Below are 22,663 nucleotides of genomic sequence, written 5' to 3'. Positions count from 1 at the left end.
GCTGCAGAGCAGTATATCCATTCCTGCAAATATTTATTTATAATAACAAAACCATTTGCATTCAAGTCCAGCTCATGGTAATTTGGGATGATGGGTGGAAGTACAGTGAGTCCAGCCCATGGTAGAGTTTGTATATATACTTTTAATTTATGTAAGAAAATGATGCTTAGTGTGATTTTAAATAATTTCAAGGATTTGTCGTTACTTGTAGAAAAAAAGAAAAATTTACTTTCTGCAATGTTGTCAGAGTAGTGCTGTTATAGTTAAGGCATATCAGGATTTTAAAAAAGAAAATGCACAGTGCTTGCAATTCTATTTAAGAGCAATTCTTTTCCGAGGGTAGATGTGCATTCACATATATGTTAGTGTATATATTTCAAAAGTATAAGGCTGAGAGATCTTTCCAGCAACAAGAAATAATTACTGAGAGAAATTGCACCAAGTCTTGTCACGCAACAAAGGAACTTTAATATAAACCCATCTATATAGTGGGGAAAGATAAGGATCTTGTCTTTGTAAATGAATGAAACCTCCTTATACACCCTCAGTTTTAACTATGGGAAAAGAAAATAAACCCTGTTCTCTTTAGAAAAAGTAGTTCAGTGCAGTTTTTAAACGCGTGTATAATCTGTCATGGATTTAATTAGCTATCTTCAGATGAGAGCTGAAGTTTTAATAAAAGTTAGAAGAGATAACACAGTGAAGGACACGGATGAGCTGTCTCAAGGCCATATTCCAAGGGAACGATAAGAGCTGTAAAAAATGGCAGAGAAGAGCAATTGAACGGAGCAATGAAAATCTGATTCTCGTAAAAAAAAAAAGGGGGGGGGGGGGGTGGAGGGGGGCGGTGCTGGCTGGTGGGGGTGGAGAGGAGCCCCAGCCTGCAGCAATTTGGAGGGTGGCCAGGAGCCATCGCTCACCCTCGGCTGCGGCGCCGCCGTCCAGATGTGCCAACGGCACGTCCCGGCCCTTGCCAGCTGACTGCGCCGTGTGATAACCGGCTCTCTGGATGCCCATCACTGGCCGCAGAGATAGAATTAAATGATGATGATCTTCCCACAAGTTGGGAGAGGAAACAATGCATATAAATCTTGATTTCATCTCAGCGTGAGAAGTCTTTATCCATCATCACTCATAATGAACAAGTCGTTAGCGGCGATGAATGGTGGTGGGGTTTTTTCAGAACACCTCTTTTGTTCACTTTTTTGGGTGACTTTTATTTATTTCCTGGGGTCAGATTTCCCTTCCCTGAAGGGAGGTCGCTAAAGGATTCACTTAGCTCGGTCTTTAAACTGCTTCCTCCCCTCGTGTAACAGATGTTTTACTCTTTATCCGTTTGAAATTTGTTTCTGCTTTAATTTTGTTACTTTTGCTCGGTGGTTTAGCAAAGGAATGGACCTGGCATTTGTTCCTTCAGCTAATACAGTCACTGCTGCTGCCTTGGCCCTCCTGCTCAGAACCCTTTGCAGGAACAGAGGATGTAGGCATGTGTGTGTCAGCTGCGGGGGTTAATTATATAAAAAATCATTTAAATTTACTTTTTATAAATTATCCCTGTGACATCTCACCTCTTTGAAATATGACCAGCACCCCTGCTGGGGTTATAACCACAGTGGAAGTCACAACTACAAACCTCTTGGTTACTTACAGGCATATTTCCATGGGGAACATGTAATTGGATTTTTGGAATAGTTGGTGTTTGCAGGTTTTGGTTACACTTGTGTCCAGACACAGGCAGAATTCCCACCTGCAGCTGGAGGGTCCATGCACTGGGGTCACTGGGAGCAGAATGCTCACTCTGGGAAGGCTCTTGCTACAATTCCCAAATTACTGAGTTTCATAAATGTAACTGCTGGTGAACACTCCTGATGTGTTATTGGAACTGCCCTGTGATACTGTCACATGGCTGAAGGGCCTCCTCAGATCAGGTATTTGTGTGTTAAATTGGTAAATCAGAAATTTTTGTTAGAATTGTCTTCCCTTATTCTCTATTACTTCTCTTACTCACCAGTGTGATTTATCAGGCTTGAGGGGGTAGGGGGGCTTAGGAGGATCTTGCTGTCATCTTAAAAGCAGCAGCACTTGCAGGTGTGTGCACAGAGGGGTCCTGCCCACACAGCCCTCTGGATCTGGGAATGCTGCTGGGCTGAGGGCAGGGAGAACCCAGGATGCCACCACCGTGCACACAGAGAGACTGGAGCAGGAGCAGGAAAAGATTTTGTCGTTGTTCCTCATCCACCACCAGATTCTTTGTAATTGCAGAGGATGTGCCTCTCACTTTCCCTGGGAGGTGCAGGGATAAATGGAATTGCAGATCAGACCATTAGCACAGCACGGGCCTGTGCCAGGGTGGTTCAGGTCATTATTAAGCAGTGGATTAGGATGTCAAAGTTCTGAATAAAAGATAAGACATAATTTAGGAGAAGCATTTCTCCTCACTCAGCAATGCTTCCTTTTAAGCTGATTGTTCTGATTTTTAAAAAGTTGTTACCAAAAATAGGCTGAACGTGTTTATTTAAAGTTTTTGGAATAGTTAAATAAAGCTGAAATGCCCATGAGCTTTTCTGCCTGGTTTCAATGGGCCTCCAGACCAGCCCTCCCAGGACAAATTAATGTATTATTGTTACAGCTTGTGCTGTTTTCAGGCACTGGTAGAAGCAGTTGCTTTCTGACCTGTTTTCACCACTGACTTACAGGACATTTTTCAAACTGGTCCTAAGCTGGTAAGAAAATGCAAACCTGGGTTGGCTTTTTTGGGTGAGGAAGAATTTGAGGAATTCCTGTTGTACAGTTAGGAAGGGTTTGTTCAGCATGACCAGGGCTAAAACACTAGATTAGTTTCACCTAAATACTTTATTCAGCCAGTAAAGATTATTTGTTGCAGGAAGATACAGGTTAGTAGGAGACAGAAGTGGGGTACAACCTTTGCTTCATAGAAAGGCACCTGAAAAACTGGAAGCAATATTCTGACTGTGCCTAGCTCTATTTAGATAGAATTATTGCAAACTGTTCAGACTATTTCATGTTCCTTGCAATTTTCCTTTCTTAGTGTCTCAAGGCTTTTGACATGTGAACTCTGACCATTTTTAAATAATAATTTTTGAGTCTGTCACGGGGAAACGTGGGTGGTGAAATAACCTGGATGTTTTGTGGCTGAGTCCTTTCCCAGAGGATGTGGTGGTCCTGAAGCAGGGCTGTGGGAGCCTGGTGACCCATCCCACCACAGGCAGCCGTGGGAGGTTGATGGGAATGCTGGATCATCTCCTGCCATGTTCCCAAATAAGCAACTGGGAGAAGTACATGGGAATGGCTGCGAGTTAGGGAAGATCCTGTAACAACCAGTTAGTGCTGCATACTGGAGAAGATAAATCTGCAGAGGAAATCGTTGAGGCAGATGTTTAATTAGTTGGAGCCAGGCTGGATAAATCAGGATAGGAGCTGTCTATGCAGGTCTGCTGGTGTGCCTTGCCTTCCTCTGGGCTGGTGTCACTGGCTTCGAAAACAAACTGTTCTTTTTGCTGAGGAAAGAGGCAGCAGAAAGAGTCATATAACCTCTCACTTACTGTAATGGATTCCCCTGTGTACACTCATAAAATAGAAAATGTAATTGATGTTTTCTTATGGTAATGAAAACTAACGAAGTCGAATACTTTATCATCAATTTGTTTAACCTATTGCCTGCTCAGCAGTGGGTATTGCACAGGCATGTTTTATGGCATGGCTGGAAATAAAACACTCCTGGTTGTGGGATGAGCTCCTAGAGGAGACTGGTCTAATCTGGGGTGGACCACCATGAAGGGGGCTCAGGAACCACTCGTGTGAGAGGGTTTTCTGAAAATAACCTGGATGGGAGAGAAGGTGCCTGAGGACAGGGCAGTGCCCCAGGGCAGGGCTGTGGGAGGAGAACTGGAGGCTCCGTCAGTGCTGCAGGGACCTGGCTGGGCTTGGCATCAGTGCTGAGGTGCTGGGAAATCAGCCCCTGGAGAACTCCAGTGTCCATAGGTGGTTTAAGGATTGTTGTGTATAATCCTGCTGTGCCTACATCCCCTGGAGACAGCTGCTTTGAGCACTCCAGCAGCCAGTAGTGTAAATATAAAATCTCAGTGTGGCAGATCTGCAGAAGGAGATTCACCTGCTGGAGATCAGGAGTGTAAGAACTTCCCACTCTCCCTGAATTCATCAGTGAAAATGTGGGATACGGTGCTGTCTGGAGTTTGGACAGCTGTGATAACCAGGGCCTGAAAAGCTGTTCTAGAAGTGGGATCTGGGTGTTTTACTACTTGATATAATTCTGCTCCCCAGAGCTTAGTTACAGTCTCAACATTAACTCCTGGAGCAGGTTAGGCATGCTGAAAAACCCCACCCTCGGGCTTGGCACTGGAAGGTTTGGAGGTTGTACAGATCATGTTGCAGAACTGTGAAACACCATTATCCCTGGAACTTGATTTGCTTTATTGGGAAATGATTTTCCTGGGCAATGAATCCGGTGGTCTCACTTTCACCAACACTCAGGTATATTAACACCCCCATTAACACATAAGGGATTTGGTTTGTGGTAGATGTGCATTTTAAATGCTGCTTTTTGGGAGGGCTCAGTTGGCCCAGGGAAGGCTCAGTGTTTCCCAGGTGGAACACAAAGCCCTGTGCTCCCATCCCATGGCTCAGCTGAGGCTGGGGCTGACAGCAGCCCACGGGGTGCAGCAGGCAAGGAGATCTTATCAGGCTTTTTCTGTCTGCACTAAAGCCTGCATTCAGTATTCCCTATAAAATATGTTTGCATGGATTACAGTTTTAAGAACTTAAGAGAGATGATGACTTCATCCTTGATACTTCATGTGTCTTGATGCCATGGTGATTCTCAAATTAAATATGTGCAGGAACTCTGTGTACACTTGGAAGTTATCTCCCTGCCTGTGAGCTGTCTCATTCCTGCTGCTCTTCAACAAACACAGTCCCTAGGATGCCAGTTGCTTTCTCCTCCAGAGCTCAACTGAATGGACTATAAATACTAATGTAAAGAAAATAAGAATGCAGAGAAAACGTGTGCAGAGGCTTTGTTTTCAAACAAATTAAGCATCGATGTCATTATATAAAACCCAAATGTTCTTAGAAGGAGATGAGAGACAAAACTGAAAATAAAATGCTGAAATGTTGGAATAATCCTGCCTGTTCCTGGTCCGTGTCAGCCTCTCTTCATCTGAAATTTCTTGTGAGCAGGGAAGTCTCAACTGATTAATCATGTCTGATTTTAGGTAGAAATTCTTTGCAGGGTGAACATGCTACTGATTATTATTTAATAGCTGCCTCCAACTGCAAACATCCCTGGACCAGAAAGGCTCAGTCCTTTTAAGAACAAAATGCTCTACAAGTTTAATTGTTATAAACAAAACCTTCTGCCAACATTGCACAGACGTGACCTGTATTTTCCGTAGGTTAGAGAGAGAGTTATTAGCTCAGTGTTCTGTGAGTTTGGAGAAAGACTAATACTTTTTCTATAAATGAAAACAGCTGCTTTGCAATAACATTCAAGTTCCTAACAGCTGTCAACCATTGCTTTTTGCATTCTTTAAAATGTGTAAAGTGACCAAAAATAGTCTAAAATAATCTTCCTGGTCTGTTTAAGTGTATTATCCCACTGCCACAGGAAGCTGGATAATAAGGAAAGAGAAAGTTTCAAGAAACAGGAATAGGACATAAAAATAAGTCTCCGTATCATATTTTAGTCTCTAGACCAGGATAAGAGGAATTGCAGCTGCCAAGGCCAGGGAAAGGAGCCCCTTCCATCCCCAGGTCCCTGGGCTGTTACAGACCCAGGTTTTGGGGGGGGTGATTATTCCTGTGGTTCACATTTGTTCACCCAAAGTTTAAGTTATCCCTCAGAACTTGGACTTTCGGATGAGGAGTTCTGCCCTGGGCTCCTCTTTGCTGGGGGAGCAGCCGGGAAGGAGAGACCTGAGCTGTTCTGACATGTCAGGGTCAGCACCACTTCTAATGTCAAATGTCATGACTTAAACTGTTCCAAAACAGTTTCTGAAGGAGCCAAGGGTCTCACTGGGGTTTTCCTTCCTCATCCCGTCTTGTTGGAAGGGGAATGGGACAAAAAGAAATGTCTGGAAAGGGAGACGTGTGTGTATTTTGATTGCCCATATATGTATTTATTAATAAATTTAAAAAAGGAGAATTAAGAAGATAAAAGAAACTATGTAAAAACACAGCCCTGTGATTAAAGCATTTTTTTAAGAGATAAACTACAGTTAGAATAAACTGTCATTAAATTTTGATACTGTCATGGAATGATGGTAACTGAGGAGTTTAAATTTAAAAGGAAATATGTTCGAGTAGGCGACGCATATGTTGGCTCTGACTCTTTCCGGGATGGAAGCCCCAGCATCTGTGACAGTGAAAAGCCAATTAATTTGTATTTCCTTGTGTTCACATGCATGCTTTTCTGCTTAATGGTAGTTGTGAGTTTCTCTGGCTCCGAGTGCTTTGTTTTGGATCATTACAGCATCCCTGTGGAGCCTGGTGCCCCAGTTATGAATGGCTCTACCTGGAAATACTTCAACAATCCTGGATTTCCTTGCACTAAGCTGTTTATATCAGCAGGATTTACATTAAAGGGAACACCAGTATTTGCAGGTCCTTGCTCAGGTGCCTCTCCAGGTGTGAGTGGAAGGCACAGCCCTGTTGCTCTGCCGGTGCCGTGGGGGTCAGACCCTGCCTGGTTCCTCCAGGTCATGCCCCCCATGTCCAGCTCAGCACCCTGTGCCCAGGAATGCCAGAGCTGGGCTTGGCTCTGTGCTCCCTGCTGCCCATTCCTCTGGGAAGGGGAGGGTTGCTGTGGCTCATTTTTGTAGGATAATTCCCGCAGCAGGATGGATGTGCAGGGTGAGCCCCTCAGAGTGGAGAGAGCTGGGAATGGTTTCCTTCTGCCTCCAAGCTCCAGCTCTGCTCTGCAGTGGGGATGATTTATTCCACAAGCCCTTTCTCCCCAGGCTGCTGATGCTGAGCAGGCCCGGGCGTGCCGGGGTCAGGGATGTTGGTGTGCACAGAACAAAGTTTGAATAGTTGTTCAGAATAGCAGTGGCTCCTTAGCCCCATGCTTTGGGCTGCTGGGGGCTGCACATCAGCCCGGATGGGTGAGGAGAATTTTTCATACCTGGCCTCCGAAACAAAAGTGAAATATTGAACAAAGTCTATTTTGGAGCTGTTGGTATTGAAATCGTGCAGTTATTGGTTTTTCTGGATTGGTGGTAATGCTGTAATTTATGTGATATTTTAAATTGTGCAGCTCAGTGTTTGGGTGACTGTGACTTTTTTGTTTCACCCACTGTGATGAACGGAGCCTGTGCTGGCACCTGGCATCTTTATGGGCACTGCTTGGTTTTCGTGAGCCCTCGAGTGCCTCGTCTGGGTGGCTGTGCTGCCCTGGGCTGCAGATCTACCCTTGGTACCTTCGTGGCCAGGGAAAAGCCCCTTTGTCACTTGCTAACCCAGGCAGAGAGGAGACACCTCGTGCTGATGTGTCCTGAGTGCCCACCCGAGGCTGGCCCCAGGATGGCCCCATTGCAGGTGCCCATGGCCGGGGCGTGGGAGCCTTCACTGCCCTCCCCTCCCAGAGCTGGGAGTCAAAACAAAATCCCTGTGTTGAATTTCTGCTATAGGTGCTTTACCACATGATGATTTTGTCTCCTCTCAGCTTTATTTAGAGCTACACATAGCTAATGCAAAAACGTGGCAATTAAATAAAATTCTTGTGCTGGTGCTGTGCACAGCCTGCTTTGCTGCTGGCCGTGCTGCACGTTTGCTGTTCCACAGGAAAACAATCCAGAAATGAAGTGTTTGTTTCTTTTTTAAGGGGCTTTTGACTAAATTCTTTAATTTCACTGGCTGTCAAGGTAGTGTTAAGTAAAATAGGTTTGAACTGCTGTAGTTTTTGTGTACTGGACTAGATGTCAGAAACCTTTGCCATCACTGGAAATTCTGTCACTCTGGATTTACTATCTGTTTCCCACAGCTGAATTCCTGAGCAGTGTGATTTAACACCTTGGCTCTCCATCAGCCGGGCCTGGCATTTATTTGAATGCATTACACCACTGGTTTCCATAAACTATTTTACAATTGTTTCATATAAATGACTGTTTATTTCTACAAAAACCATCTGTATTTCTATGGAGAGCAGCAGATAACTGTGTGTAAAATTCAGTAATGTCACAACAGTGCAAGTTAAGGAAAACCAGATTGGACTGAAAAAACCCTCTTGTGCTTGTGCGTGATGTTAAAAGTTTGTTTTCGCTATTTAAATATCTTTATTTATTAACCAGTATTTGCATTGGTAATGATAAAATCTTTATTCCACTTCAGAGGTGTTGAGGGGCTTTGGGGGTTTTTAGCAGATAAACAGATTTAAGATGTCCTCACAGCAGCAGGATTGGAGATGTAAACATTCTGCTCTGCAGCCAGTTCCTCTCTCACTGTTTACATATTTTCTGTTGTTTTATTGTCATTGCCAAGCACACAATGGAATCCTGCCCCTTCTGTCGTGTTCTAAGAAAAATCCCACAGAAGGAGGCCTGAGCCCTCTCCCTGTTCCCACTTTGCCTGCTCTCCACAGTGGGTTGATCCTGCTCCTTTTTGTTGATGGTCCTGGGCCAGGGGCCGTGTCCAGCACTGACTGGGAGCTGGGGTTCCCTCAAGCCTCCCTGGGAGGACGAGGCATTGCCTCGGTTTCCCTCCTCCCAGCCAGCACCCAAGGAGCCTCCACACTGAGCTATTTTAGTTCCTCCATCTGCTGCCCATGTGCTGGCAGAGGGAACGCTGGAATCCAGCAGTCTTACACTTAGCACGACTGATACTTTCTGACAGACTATTTGAAATGATAGAAATACATAAATCTCCTCTTTTTTATGACCTTGTAATAGCTGCAACATATTTCCAGCAAATATTTTCTATAGCAATAATAAAAAAAGCGATAACAAAAAAATAAATATAAATATAGTTTAAACTCATGCAGGATCGTGCTTTCAAAGCCCAGGGATGGAGCGGCGAGGCAATAAATCACAAATCCTTGTGAAAGGAGGGACTTGAAAAAGGAAAGTCCCATAGACATCAACATTAAGTGTTTAGCAACAGTTTTCTTTTGACTGCTCTCCTGTCTGTGTTCTGCCTGTGGACACATCCAAGGCACAGCTCGGTTCTCTTTTCCTTGTTCCCTCCTGCCCCTGTGGCTGTTCAGCCCTGGCTGCCTCACTGTCCACACTTGGGATTTTCCTCTGTTATTTCCTTTGCCCAGAGAAGCTGTGGCTGCCCCAGCCCTGGAAGTGTCCAAGGCCAGGTTGGACGGGGCTTGGAGCATCCTGGGCCAGTGGAAGGTGTCCCTGCCCATGGCAGGGGGTGGAACAGGATGAGCTTTAAGGACCCTCCCAAGGGGGGCTGTTGTGGGATTTGGTGACTGCAGCAAACCCTGGGAGCAGCAGCAGTGCCTGTGGCAGGGGTCAGGTTCGAGGTGCTGCCCCACCAGCACAGTGTGGAACACGTGTCTCACACCTGCTGCTCTCAGCTCTGGGTGCTGACAGGGCTTTGGTGAAGGTGTCCAAGGACAGAGTGGTTTGTCTGGGCTTCCTCACCAGGCAAACTGTGAAACTGCAACACGACCCCGCAGCAAAGAGTGGAATGAATGGCTGACACGTGGACAAATGCAATGTACAGGGGCCAGACGTGGGCATGGCTTTGGCAGAGCAGGTCGAGCTCCAACACTGAGCAGGCTGGGAGAAGCCAGGGACCATCTGAATGGGATGGTGGGTTTGCCATGGCAGGCTTAGATTTCCAAAAAAGATTTGACAGAGGCTCATAAAGCAATTAAGCTGTCACAGGATGAGAAGGAGGATCTTCACGTGGATTAATAATTGATTAAAAGACAGGAAACAAAGAACAGGAATAATGGCCCTGGGTGATTAGTAACTAGGTTACTGGTGGAGCTCCAGTGGAACTGGTGGAACCTGCATTGTTGGTAACTGTGGGCCATGGAAAGCATGTGAATGCTGATGTGACAAAATGTGCTGTTGATACAAAAGAGTTAAGAATAGTGCAAATAAAAGCTGTCTGTGAAGCACTGCAGAGGTATCCACAGTGCTGAGTGACAGGACAATAAAATGAGAGAGGGAATTCAGTGTCAAAGAGTGCAAAATAATATACATGGTGAAAAGCAACTGCAACTATATGTGTAGAATCACGGGCTCTAATTACCTTCCATCCGTCAGGAAAAGTATCCTGAGTAGTTCCTCTGATCACTTCAGCTCCAGGTCAGAAAGATAAATGGAACTTCAGGAATTAGGAAAGGAGTGGGGAACAAACCAGTATCACTATGCCAGTCCATAAATCCTGGTGTGGCCACATCTTATTTGCAATATTTTGTCTCAAAAAAGATAATGCAGAAGTAAAGAGATACAGAAAGGGATGAATATGGAAGTGAATCAAGGAGCAGGTGCTGAGGAGGAAAGGGCTTTCCTGGTGTGGAAAAGGCGCACGGGGGTGCAGGAGGTGTCTGTGGAGTGCAGGGGCTGGGCTGGTGAATTGGGAGGGTTTTATCCTGTTCTTAGGCAGGAGCTGCTCCCCCGAACCTCGGGCTGGCAGTGGCTCTGTGGAACAAAAGGGGATTCTTTTCCTCACACAGTGCAATAAACTCGGGTGTATAGGCTCAGTTTTAAGCCACTGGGGTTTTTGTTGATACTGATCTGTTTAGTTTAGGCTTGACAAGTCCACAAACATGAAATATTCTTTTTGTAATCCTTAGTTCACCCTAATAACTAGTTTGGAGATGGAGAGGGGTTTGGCTGGGGTTTTGTTTAAAGCCTGGTTCCCCGTTGCAGTGTTAGTGTTGTTTATTGTGCAGATTCACCCCTGACCGTGGCATTCTTCATTGCTATTGAAAGTTAATGGGGGAAAAATTGCATTCCAAACATTTGAACCCGTGGTAGCCATGGCTGAACTTAGTTGATCTCTGGTGATCGGTTCAATTTAGTTACGATTTTTAGCCATTAGGCTGGGGCTGAATGATGGTGATTTGGTTGAGGCCAAATGTCTGCAGAAAATTGGCTGTTTGATAAGAGCCCTGTTATCAGAGGGGGATACTTTCTCATTTACATTTAGATGAGTATTGATTATTTATTTACTCAGAGAAGTGAGATTCGTTCCCAATCTTATCTCTCTCGTCTCTGCTTGTCAGCAGAAAGAGAGAGAGAGCTCCTGACAACAGCCCAAGATAACAGCACTTTGTAGTGGAGATAAAAGTTGGAATGGGCCTTTTTCTAGTCTTGACTGAAAGGATAAGTTTTAAAAATTAGAACTGATGGGTCGTGCTTTCAAAAGCCCTTTCTGAAGGCTTTGCAGCTTAAATGGCAGCAGAATTGGTTTGTTGGTATGCGGGTGGCCATTCCCCCTGTAAGGGAGACACTTAATTTGATTATATGGTGGGATTCTTCCCGGCACCTCTGTGTGTGCACAGGGAAGCTGTGGCTGTTGGCAGCTGCTTCCTTGGGTTTAATTCCTGGTAAACATTCCTCTCTTTAAAGGAGTCTCTTGGAATAGCCAAGCAGGGTGGGTATCTGTGGGCAGAACCCGTGGTGTGAGTGGTTGAACAGGGAGCACTGGGAGCTGCCATCAGTGGGAGAGCTTGGCTTGGGTCCCTGGCCAGGACCATCCGTGCCAGGATTTTAAAGGTTTATTTTGCAACTGCATGGAGTGTTTGCATGGGATTACAGAAATCCACAAAATCCAGCTTTGGTATTGCCACTTGAAATCTTGTTGAAATTCACCGAGCGGGATTCCAGTAGGAGACCATTAAATTATCCAATGTTCCTACTGCAGTGACATCATTTGAACTTGTGAGAGAAGCCTGGTAGTAAAACTCCTCCACAGAGTCAGCCTAACATTCTTCATCTGTTGGGAAGCAGAGGTCATGTAAATGTGGACAGATATTTAAAGCATTATTGAAGAGTAGATACTCTCTTAAAATCCATTTACGCTTTTCTTATTCATTTCTTAGTATTTTCTGTTTTCAAAGAGTTATCCAGAAGGCAGGTTGACCTGTTTCCTCTCCAGAGCTCTAGTTCCCTGTTTTATTAGCAGAGTTAATACAGGCTGGACACAAACTGGATAAAATAATTTACCTGATCACAGAATTCTCAAACTGCTCCAGATAAAAATCCTCCTTTGCCACTGGCAGGGTGATTTGGAGGGTGTGATCCCTGTTGGCTCTCCACAGGGTCCAGCAGCATGAGGACTGTTGCTGACACAGGTGATGATGTTCTTTGGAGTGGATCCAGCTGCTGGAATCAGATCCACACAGAGGGATGGGGAGCCCCTGCCACACTCCTGTGTTTAACCTTGTGGCAGCCTGGGGTGGTTTGAAGGCTTTGGGAGCATTGATGTCTGTCCTTTGCCTCATCCCACTGGCTGGGAGGCACCAGGAGAGTTCATCTCTCTGTGCTGGAGGTCCCCTGGGCTGGCACTCAGCCACTGGTTCCAAGAGAGGGGAATTTCACTCTGATTTTGGGTGGGTTTGGGGTGGAGCAGGACAGAGGCTGTGGTGGGGCTGGGGCACAGCGAGGGCACTGGTGTCAGCAGGTGCCATCCTGGGCACACTGCTCTGAAGCTCCAGTGGCAGCAAGAGGCTCTGTCTGTGGTGGGAGTGCCCGGAGCAGGAGTTTGGTACCTGGTACCAACAGCACCAATGTCCAGATGGGAACCAGCAGTTCCCTCAGGTGGAGCTTGGGAATCTCTGGAAGGTGCTTGTGGCAAATGGACAAAGCCAGCAGGTTTTGCTGTCACTGATCCTGTTCTTAAACCTACACTGGTTTTTAAATCCAAATTGATTTACTGCTTTGAGATTTGTTTCAATTCAGTATATTTTGCTTCTGCCTAACAAGCCAGGCCTCTGTTTATTTAATTTATTTTAAATTGTTAATCACATTTCCAGTAGCTGGGAGAGGAGCAGCAATAGTGCTGGGTCTGTTTGCCTTTCTTTGTGCTGCACTGAGACGTCTCCACTGCTTCTGGAGTGCAGTTTGTGCTGCAGATGCTTCGACAGCTCCACGTGCCATCACTGGCTGTGCTGGGCAGGGTGGGAGCTGCTGGGTTTCCTCCTGTGTCCTGCAAAAAGCCTGGCACCACATCTGCTCTGTCACTGGGAACAGGGGGGCTCTGTAATGTTCTGATGGGGAGGAAACACGCCTGGGCCGAGCAGCTTCACGTGGCTTTGGGGAGATGGAATGAGAAGCCATAATTGAAATTCTGCTGTAGTAAATTTAAAATTAATTGGCTAACAAATTCCATTCCTTAGGCATGCCATCCGAGGCTGAAAGACTTAATTTTTTTATATGTTTTAAATATTTCATCATACATGCTCATAATTCAACGTCAGGAAACAGTCAGAAATATTTTAAGTACTGATAAAGGGGGAATAGATTTCGTTATTTCAGTTCTATGTTTTTTGTTACATTAAGACCTGGTTAAAGGTGCTTTGCATTACTTAAGGTTTTTCAGGTATCTGTGTAGCATTATTTTGCCAGATTATACTGAAATCACACAGCTGAGAACTTGGTGTGCCCTTCATGTCTCAGGTGTGAGCAGGAGTGGAGTCACCCCACGCTGTTGGAGGGTGGGAGCACAGCCCCCACCAGCTCCTGCCCTTGGGAGGGGCTTTCCTTCCTCCAGGGTCCCACATGGAGCTCTGTGCACTTGGGTCTCCCCCTCCCTGACCACTGCCAGGATGGCAGGGCCAGAGCTGACTCCTGGGGGTTCACCTGGAATTGTATCAGGTTCCACACCATCCTCCACCTTCTGCCAGGGCCCTTTCCTTTGGCAAAGAGCTTTGAGACATCAACACCCACCTGCTCTGCTCCTGGGCTGCAGGTAACCTTGTGTTAGTTGAACGTGCTAAGCCATCACTTTGTTAGAAAACAGATGATTTTACAAGTTACTTTATGTTTCAGGTCCTCAGTATCGGCTGGAGAAGCAGAGTGAACCTAATGTCCCAGTAGATTTAGACTGTACCTTGGAGAGCCAGAGCACTTTGGAATTCTGCCTTGTCCGGGAGAACAGTATGTTTCCCATTTTCACTTTTGCTCTTGTAAACTGCTTAAACTCACTTAAGTTATGTATTTTGGAACACAAGCTGTGCTGTCTGGGCAAGTACATTTTGACGAGACTCTCTGTCCTGAGGCACTTTCCATGGTGCCAAAACAATATTCCAGAGGGAAATGATGGATTTCATACCTCTAGTAAATAGTCTGCATCCTGTTTATCACTTCATGATTAATCTTTTGCTGTTAAACTCTGCTCTGTAAAGTTATGACCAACCCTGAAAAACACGAAATATGAACCTGTCTGTGTTGCAGAGGCTGCTCAGTGAGTCGAGGGGTTGGTCTGCAGTGTGTTGTGCCAGGTCAATGTGGCTGTCAGAGGCACTGGGGTTTTCTAATAAAATTTAAAGAAATTAGCCATGCAGAAGTAACTAGAGCAGTTTAATGATTTTTGAAGTGCCAGACAAATAATCTTCTCTCCAGCTATGCTCAAATATTTTTATTCTATTACTGTTTTAATGTTCTAATATTATTTCCTTATTTATTTCTTTTCATGAAATGACATGAAACTTTGAAAAAAAGACACCTAACATTCATTTGTGTTTGTTTCCATAGCATTTTGGTTCATTCTTCATTCCTTACAACAGTCACACTCTCGGTTTTGGGGTTCTTCCCTTCCATTTTGTGTAAAAATGTTGATTGTACTAATGAGTAAAACCAGTCCCATTCCTGCTCTCAGCCAAGCCCACGCTGCACACAGCCAGAGTGAGAGCCTGTTTTGAGTTGTAGAAGAGGTTTTTCTTTCTGTGCAAAGATTAGACCCTTCCACTGATGCTTTTTGGCCGTAGCAACTGTATTTTATCTCCAAATGGCAGCAGAGCCTCCCCAAAGCACCTCCTAATTCCAGCAGAGAGTAGCAGCCCTGCTCTGTTCATGGAATAGCAGAGGTGAGACACAGCACCAGGAGCCCCCCAGACCTGCAGCAATGCTGGGGCTCACATTAACACTCTCAGGTTTGGCCACTGCTCTCCGTGGGGTGGGACTTGCTCCCAAAATATTCCTGGTGCTCCTGGTTCATTTCTTCATAAAATGGTTCAAAGAAACTGTAGGAGAGACCCTGGCAGGGGGGAGCAGAGGGGCTGTGCCCACGGCAGGAGGGAGCAGGGGGGCTGTGCTGAGGAAATGGAGCAGTTCTGACCTCGCTAATCGAGTTGTGCTCCTCCACAAGCCAGAATTCCCCGACGTCTGCAGCCCACCTATTACTTTTGTATTGATTTTTAATCTATGAAATGATGCACACTAGTCATACTTCCATAGGCTTTGCATGTGATTTAAAATAACATTTTTTTTAACCAAGGCTCTGTAATTAAAAGAATATTGTATATACTTCATTTTTAATGAATTTTCATCGTCTGTGGAGGAATCCAGGCTGTGGCCTATAGCTGTATCTTCTGCAGGTCTTTGCTGTCATGAGTGACTTGGGTTCAAGTTGCACTGTTACTTTGACAGTAAATCTGTCTTAAGTTTGTAAGTTCTGTAGCAGGAGGCAGTGGGTCTGCTCTGCACGAGCAGCAAACACTCCAGGAGAGCCTCAGGGGCCTTGGCTCAAAATAATTGTCAATAAATGTAGCGTTGAGGGGACGCTTTTCCCTTTCCCCAAAGTCCTTGTGCTGCATCACTCCTCTGCCCTCCCAGGCCAGGGGACACCAAAGCAAGCCCTGCTTCTCTGCAGAGCAGCACGTGGAGAGGTGTGGGATGGACCCCGAGGCTGCCAGGTCAAAATTCCCTCAATGGTGAGCTCTCCTGCCCTCCTTTAGCAAATTGATGGTGCCCATCTAAGGGCATGATGTGGAGCCCATCTGGGATGGGGATTCCCATGACAGGGAACACCCTGGGCTGGACCCCAAGGACTCCCTCGGCTCATTGAGGTCCTGGTGCTTCTCCAGCCACCATCCTTCCCATCTGCAATGGCATCACTGCCTAGGTGGTGGCTTTTGGTCCCAGCCCTGGGTCTTGTGTTCATCAGCCATGCCTGGCACACGGGAGAGCAGAGGCAGAACTGACACTTTGGAGTTCAGGAGCAAGTCCCAGCTTTGGGTTGCTCAAGGCTGACAGGAATCTAGGCAAAATAATGAACACTTTGGTGAGTTCTGCCTCTTTTCTGAATTGATCCCAAACTTTAAATTCACCCATTTTGGGGGCAGAAACTACAAACATAACATTTCTCCTGGCTTATGTTTGTCGCTTCTGCCCCCAAAATGGGTGAATTTAAGGAGATCCTGCACTGTCCCTGCTCAGGGATTTGTGTTGGCCCTGCACACAGAGGGGCTCAAGGGCAGTGCAGTGTGTGAGATCAGTCACAATCCCTGACTCCCCCTGCACAGCCAGAAAGTGCTTTTTGGGGTGCTTAGGAGGTATCTTTTGGTGTGACATTAGAATAGAAATATTGACAGTTTTGCACTATTAATAAAATAATGGCTTGACAATCCTATCATCAGACTGAAATATTCACTTTGTGCATTCTGTCTTGATTTGAAATACTTTTAGCTTCAATATGCCAGTCAGGAAAAGCTCTGTTGTAACACCTATTGCTTGTAAATGTGCTCTTCATAGTCTCATAGTCATTTATAAATATATATATGGATGATGCCAAGCATCTGCTGGGGGAAGAGCTGCCACGTTCCTTTGGGCAACAGAAAGTTTATATTTCAGGGTATTAAATGAAACAAAGAACTTTCCATTATTAAGAAATATGTATGGAGAAATCCCCTTTCCATCCAGCATTTCCTAATAGCATTCAAGCTAATAAACTGCTTCCAGTGTGCAGAACTTTTAACTCGAACAAAGATTTATCTTTAAACTGAAAGCTGCACTTTGTAATGTGAAATGCCTTTATGTGTGGTAGCAAACCGTTCATGGCTAATTTAGTTTTATTCTTGCCATCTTACTTCTGGAAAGTTCCTCTTTCTCATTTTATCATTAGATAGTAATTAGTATTCAAGGGAAATTGGTCTTAATATATTAAAATTGGTTTAGTGCCTTTAGACCTATAGCAAAGCCAATGTCTTATTGGAAAATGTAATTGGGGACTCTGTGTATGTAATTAATTGTATTGCAATTAAGAACTTTCATTAAGCAATATTCTAGTACATTAAAGTAATAAGGGACATTTTTGCAGTGCAGTTAACTTTGTATTTTGTTGTTTTATCGAGGAAATACAGGTTCACTTGCTCTTGAATAGTCTGCATATGGCATTTCAATATTCTGGTATTCCTAATGAGTCATTTTTATCTGTCCTCTGGTGCTGGCAGGGGTCCCTGTTGGAGGAGGCTCCTGGTTTAGCTGAGTCCCCATCAGAGGAGGCTCCTGTTTAGCTTCTGCCTTGTTTCAGACCCGTGGTTCTGGTGCTGTTTGTCTCATTTGGAAGTCAGGAGTTTCAATGAGGGGTTGGCCCAGGGACCAGTTTAACTCCGTGTGTCCCAGTGTCCCTCTGGGTCCGTGTCCTGCCATCCTCAGGCACAGGATCCCTGTGATGGGGCAGTTCCTGGCTGCTCCCCCGAGAGCAGCAACTCAGAAATCCTGTGAAGCTGAATCTGTTCACAAAGTTCATGAAACAGAGGTGGCCAAGGTTATGGACACACAGCAGATCTGAGAGGCTTCCAGGGCAGGATCCTGCCCCGGGGCTGCAGCACTGGCAGGTGCTCACAGGTTTAGTTACAGCCACGTTTTTTTTCCCTGGATGTGACCTGGCAGGCTGTGAATTTTCTTTCTAATACTTTTATTTTGGGTAAGTGAAATGTGAGAAGCCTGAGCATCATCAGAGCTGTGTAACATTGTCCCGTGGTGTCCCCCCTGTGCCACAATCCCAGGTGGGTGGCCAGACTGGGCCAGTTCAGAGCCAGGTGGGGGGTCAGGAGCACAGGGACAGTGGTGCCCTCAGGGTGTCCTGCGGGTCCTGATCCTGTGAAGTGTTCCAAGCACATTCCACAGGAGGTGTGGGAGGGAGGTCGGTGTGTTGCCACTGTCTGTGATATTTCTGCATTTCTGGTCGCTGCTGGTTCAGTTTGGCTGTGGGTGCTGTGTTTAACACCCTCCTGCAGCACTGCCCATCACCAGCCAGAGCCCTGGCACTGAGTTGGCAGGGGCAGCACGTGGCCCCTCACTCCCACTGGGAACCCCTGTGCACCTGGGAGCAGGGATTTGTTAGGGACAGCACTGAGGATGTCCCTGTGTGAGGCCCAGGGCTCCTGTCCCCCCTCTTGCAGTGTCCCCTTGTCGCTGTGGGTCCTTCCCTGCCCCGGTGTCCCCATCTGTCCCACATGTCCCCACGTGTCCAGCCACAGCTCTCACCCCAGCAGTGTGTCATGGCCCCACACTGCAGGGACAGGGCTGCAGGGGCATGTCCCTGCTTTCCATGGGGGAGGAGGGTCCCAGCTGGCACCCAGCAGCAGGGCTGCCCTGCCACTGCCACCCTCCTGCCTCACTCTCAGGCACTGCCATGCCACAGCCTTTCAAGAGGCTTTTAAGTGCACCAAAAAGTTTGACATATCTCAGTGTATCTTTGGAGTAGTGCAGCATGAGGGTTTGACATGATACATTATGATAATCCATAGTATAGAGACATTAACACAGGGGTCTGTGACAAAATGCATTGTAATGTCTTGGAAGGAGCCATTACAATTTATCTTGTCATTCTGGAGCATGGAGTGGTTGCAGTGTTAAGATGGCTCTGCATAAATTCACATGGAGACTGTTTCATTTGATTTTTGGAATCCTTTCAAGTCGAATGGCACAGCCCAATTTGTATTTTAACCCCTCAGTGTCCCACTCCCCCAGGGAAGGTCTGTGTGGGCAGGGCAGTGCTGGGAAAGCTGTGCTGAATGTCTTTGACACAGGAACCTCTTGCTTTGTGCTCTCAATGTGGATTTTGAGTCATTTAACAGCAGATCCTCACCTTGCTTTGGTGTAGACAGGAAAGATGTTTATGGTAAGCAGTGACCTTATGGAATTAGCAGGGAGACGAGGGACTGCAGCAGGAGAAGTGCTCCCTGCTCTCAGGGGCTTCCCTTCTCCCACCTGCCCCTGTCCTGGTGATGCCCCAGCCCCGAGAGCCTCCCGTGCTCAGCTGACAGCGTGTTCTTCACAGCTCTCAGTGTCCCCATCCAAAGGGATCCTGCTCCTGCATCCTCTGGGTCGGAGACTCGTGCCAGGGTTTTCCTCCCCAGACCCATGGCCCTTCCTGGCAAACCATCCCTTTGTCACTGGAACCCAAACATGGAAACCCACCGTGGCTTCCCTGCAATCCCTGGACAGATGGGAATGTTCATCCCAGCAGGAAAGGTCGGCACGAGGAGCATTAGTGTTGAGACTGCTCCAGTGGTGCAAGTCTCAATCCAAATTAATACCGAAAAATCTGACAAGTTGGTACCTGCCTTGCTGGAGCTTTAAGATCTGTACTAAAATTCCATCATCTCATCTTCCCGTTATTAAAATTTCAGCAAAATATAAAGTTTTCATTAATCTCCTGCAGCAAATTTAGTTCTCTGAACTGGCGGTGGGTTCAGCTTTTAGGACTACATTAGCCAGGGTATTAAACAAAACGTGTCATTCCTCAGGATCTCCAGTAAGAAGCTAAATCAGTTTTCAAGCATATTTATGCCACTTTATCTACCAGCATCTGAGCGATCGTTTCGAGCTGAGGTGCTTTATTAGCAGCTGGCACCGAAATTACTCCAGCACAATTATAAATCGCATTATAGTAATGTTGGAATTGGTGTTAATCCAACGTCATAAAAGGTAAAAAATCTTTAAAGTGTGTTATATTTTTTCAGTAATTGGCATTTTGGTTTAATGAGTTGTTACCTTTTATAAAGGCAGTACCTGCAGTGGTGATGGGAATACTCATCAGTAAATAAAGGGAGGCTTTGCACCAGCGTGCCTGAGGTGCTGCTGGACCATGGGAGATCTGTGCCAGTGCAGGCATCGAGGGTGGCACCTCTGGGCACAGGCCCTGCCCCGGGCTCCTTCCTGGTGACAGGCTGTGGGTGCCCAGCAGGTCCCCCCAGGATCCCTGTGGTCCAGGGCTGCCTCCTGCCCGCTGGGAACCTGCTGCTGGGACATTGGGCCACAGACATCTGTCCTCATGTCCTGAGTGCCTCAGTGACTTTGTTCTGGGAGGGAGGGTGGAATTTCCACCTCCCAGAGACACGGAACTGAGCATGTAATTCTCCCTCCCCCAGCCCTGTGGCCTTGAGCCGGTGCCAAACCCCCCTTCACTGCTCTTGCCTTGTTCTGCAGGTTCCAGAGGAGAAGAGGTGTCAGAGGAGGACCCCCAGATCGACATTGCCACGGTGCAGGACATGCTCAGCAGCCACCACTACAAGTCCTTCAAAGTCAGCATGATCCACCGGCTGCGGTTCACCACGGACGTGCAGTTAGGTAAATCCAGCCCTGCCTTGGGTAAATCCAGCCCTACCTTAGGTAAATCCATCCCTGCCTTAGGTACATCCATCCCTGCTGGAATGCTGGGAACGGAGCAGCTCAAACCTTTGGCCATCCCTGACAGCCACCTGTCCATCTCAGGCTGGTTTAAAGCAGTCACTGTCACCTTGGTGCATTTCCTCGTGGAGCATTTGAGAGTGTTTCTAGCATTTCAGTGGTTAAAAAAAATTCCTTTCGGTTGAAAATTCCTCAGTATTTTTATTACCCCCAATCAGTTGCACATGTTGCCTCTGAACGAAGGCCATTATTTAATGACCTCATATCTTTTTTTCAATCTAGGCTTCCTAATGGAAAGCTTCTTGCCAACTGTTTTATTATTTTTAAATGAGGCTTTGCAAAATTAAGAATTATTGGGTTTTTCCTTTTCTGAGACTGAAAGATTTTAACAACCGAGTGGAATCTGAGGTGGAACAAAATAAAACGAGCATTCTCTAAGGTTTTATATTGTCCCTATTGGCTTGCTGAATGCTTTTGAAAACCCGAAGGCCAAGGGCTGACAGAATCCTGAATTATAAAAGCCCCATTACTGTTTTAAAATGATTGAATGGCTTTTTATCTTTGTGTTTAAATTGTGAAAATTTGATTAATGATGCATTGGTAGGTGACCTGTGACATTCCTGCAAATACCTTCCATAAAGAAATGATTCAGCAGTAAAATATTAAGTGCCATAATGTTTACAAAATACATTTATTCCGTAGAGTTCAGCAGAATTGTTAAATTTAAACTATACCAATTCCTGTATTATTGTCAGTACAGTCCCTTCATTCTTCCATCCTGAAGCACATGGAAGAGTACGTCTGTAAAATTCCCCCAGAAAAGGCTTTTTTGTTTTATTTTGAGCTGTCTAGTTAAGGCAGGATTTATCTGCTGGTGCTGGAGCAGGGCAGTGCTGGGCATGTTCGCTGCATTTGAGCAAACTCTCAGGGTGTGATAGTTTGCTTCCAGTGAAGTTTGACTCACTGTATCTGGGAAGTGTCAGAAATGAGAGCTTGAAAAGGTCATGACAGATCACTAAAGATAAATGGTTAAGGGAGAAGAGCTGTTAAATGAAACAAATGGCTTAACTTGTGCAGCAGTGGAGGAGCTGACCCTGCCCAGTGCTGTAAGGACCATAAAATTTCCCTTTTATAACAATCTGTGGACTTGTGTGGGTTTGATGGCAGTGCACTGACAATGGGGGTTTTATAATCTAATTATTTTTCAAAAATCAAAGAAAACCCCAGTGGGTGTTCAAAGCTTGGACAAATGTAGAGAATCCAAACCTTTCGATAAAGTCGAAGTGAGTGTGTGTTGCTGAGGTTTTTCCTGAATTTTTTAAAGGTATTAAAAGAGAAACACTGGTAAAAAAAGGGGCTGTTTGGGTTCAGGCTGCTGCTGAGTGTTACGTGTTACCTGTGAGTGACAGGCTGCTCCTTCCACCCTGAATGGAAAAAACAGGGGCTAATTTTTTGGTTTTGCTCAGAGTAACTGTTCTGGGAGCTGTTCTCTGGCAGTTTGATGATGGCCAGTTGCAAAGACTTTTCTCTGTAGCATTTTTGTGCCATCAGTTTTACGTAGCAGCCACAGCAAAGGGACAATGTTTCTTCAGGACCCCGAGAATCCCAAGTCATTCCTTTGCTCCTGGTTGGCTGTGCAAGAGCAGATCGGCCAAGGGACCGTGGGTGCACTGGAAACACCCCTGTGGGTTTGGGGCAAGTGCTCCAAATAACCCCATGGAAGGTTGATTACATGTGACAGAACCCAGAAATGGTGGAGAAGCCCCTCACCCCTCCCTAAACTGTGCCCAGCTCTGTAGTAAAAACCAGGCTGTGGATGACCATGGGAGGAATGCCCAGCCCTCCTGAGGGAGAGTTTTATTGCAGTTTAAGGTCTGGGGGTTGTGTTTCAGCCCATATCACAGGGCAGTGCACACACAGCAGCACTCTCAGCAGTTTTACAAAGGCTCTATCATGTTATGGAGGAATAAGACACATTTGCTTGTGTATCACATTAGCAGAACTAACAGGAACATATTGTCTGGGAAAACGGTGGCTGGCAAGTGTTTCAGAAAAGGGGGGGCTCTTGCAGACCCCAACAAAGG

General features: G+C 46.0%; 1 protein-coding gene across 3 annotated transcripts in view; it reads left to right on the top strand.

Moving 5' to 3' along the window:
- Positions 1–22,663, top strand: part of MAPKAP1 (mitogen-activated protein kinase associated protein 1) — an 85,914-nt gene that overhangs the window by 48,095 nt on the left and 15,156 nt on the right. For all 3 annotated transcript variants that reach the window (XM_027687693.1, XM_027687694.1, XM_027687692.1), the window contains 2 exons: positions 13,992–14,099; positions 20,379–20,519. In XM_027687693.1, coding sequence (XP_027543494.1) covers positions 13,992–14,099; positions 20,379–20,519 — 249 coding nt within the window. The remainder of the gene's footprint in view (positions 1–13,991; positions 14,100–20,378; positions 20,520–22,663) is intronic.

Source organism: Neopelma chrysocephalum, unplaced genomic scaffold (genome assembly GCF_003984885.1).
Source record: "Neopelma chrysocephalum unplaced genomic scaffold, ASM398488v2 Primary Assembly neopelma1_74, whole genome shotgun sequence".
In the NCBI taxonomy this organism is placed as follows: Eukaryota; Metazoa; Chordata; class Aves; order Passeriformes; family Pipridae; genus Neopelma; species Neopelma chrysocephalum.
Note: the sequence above shows the minus strand (reverse complement) of the source record. Positions and strands in the feature narration are given on the sequence as shown.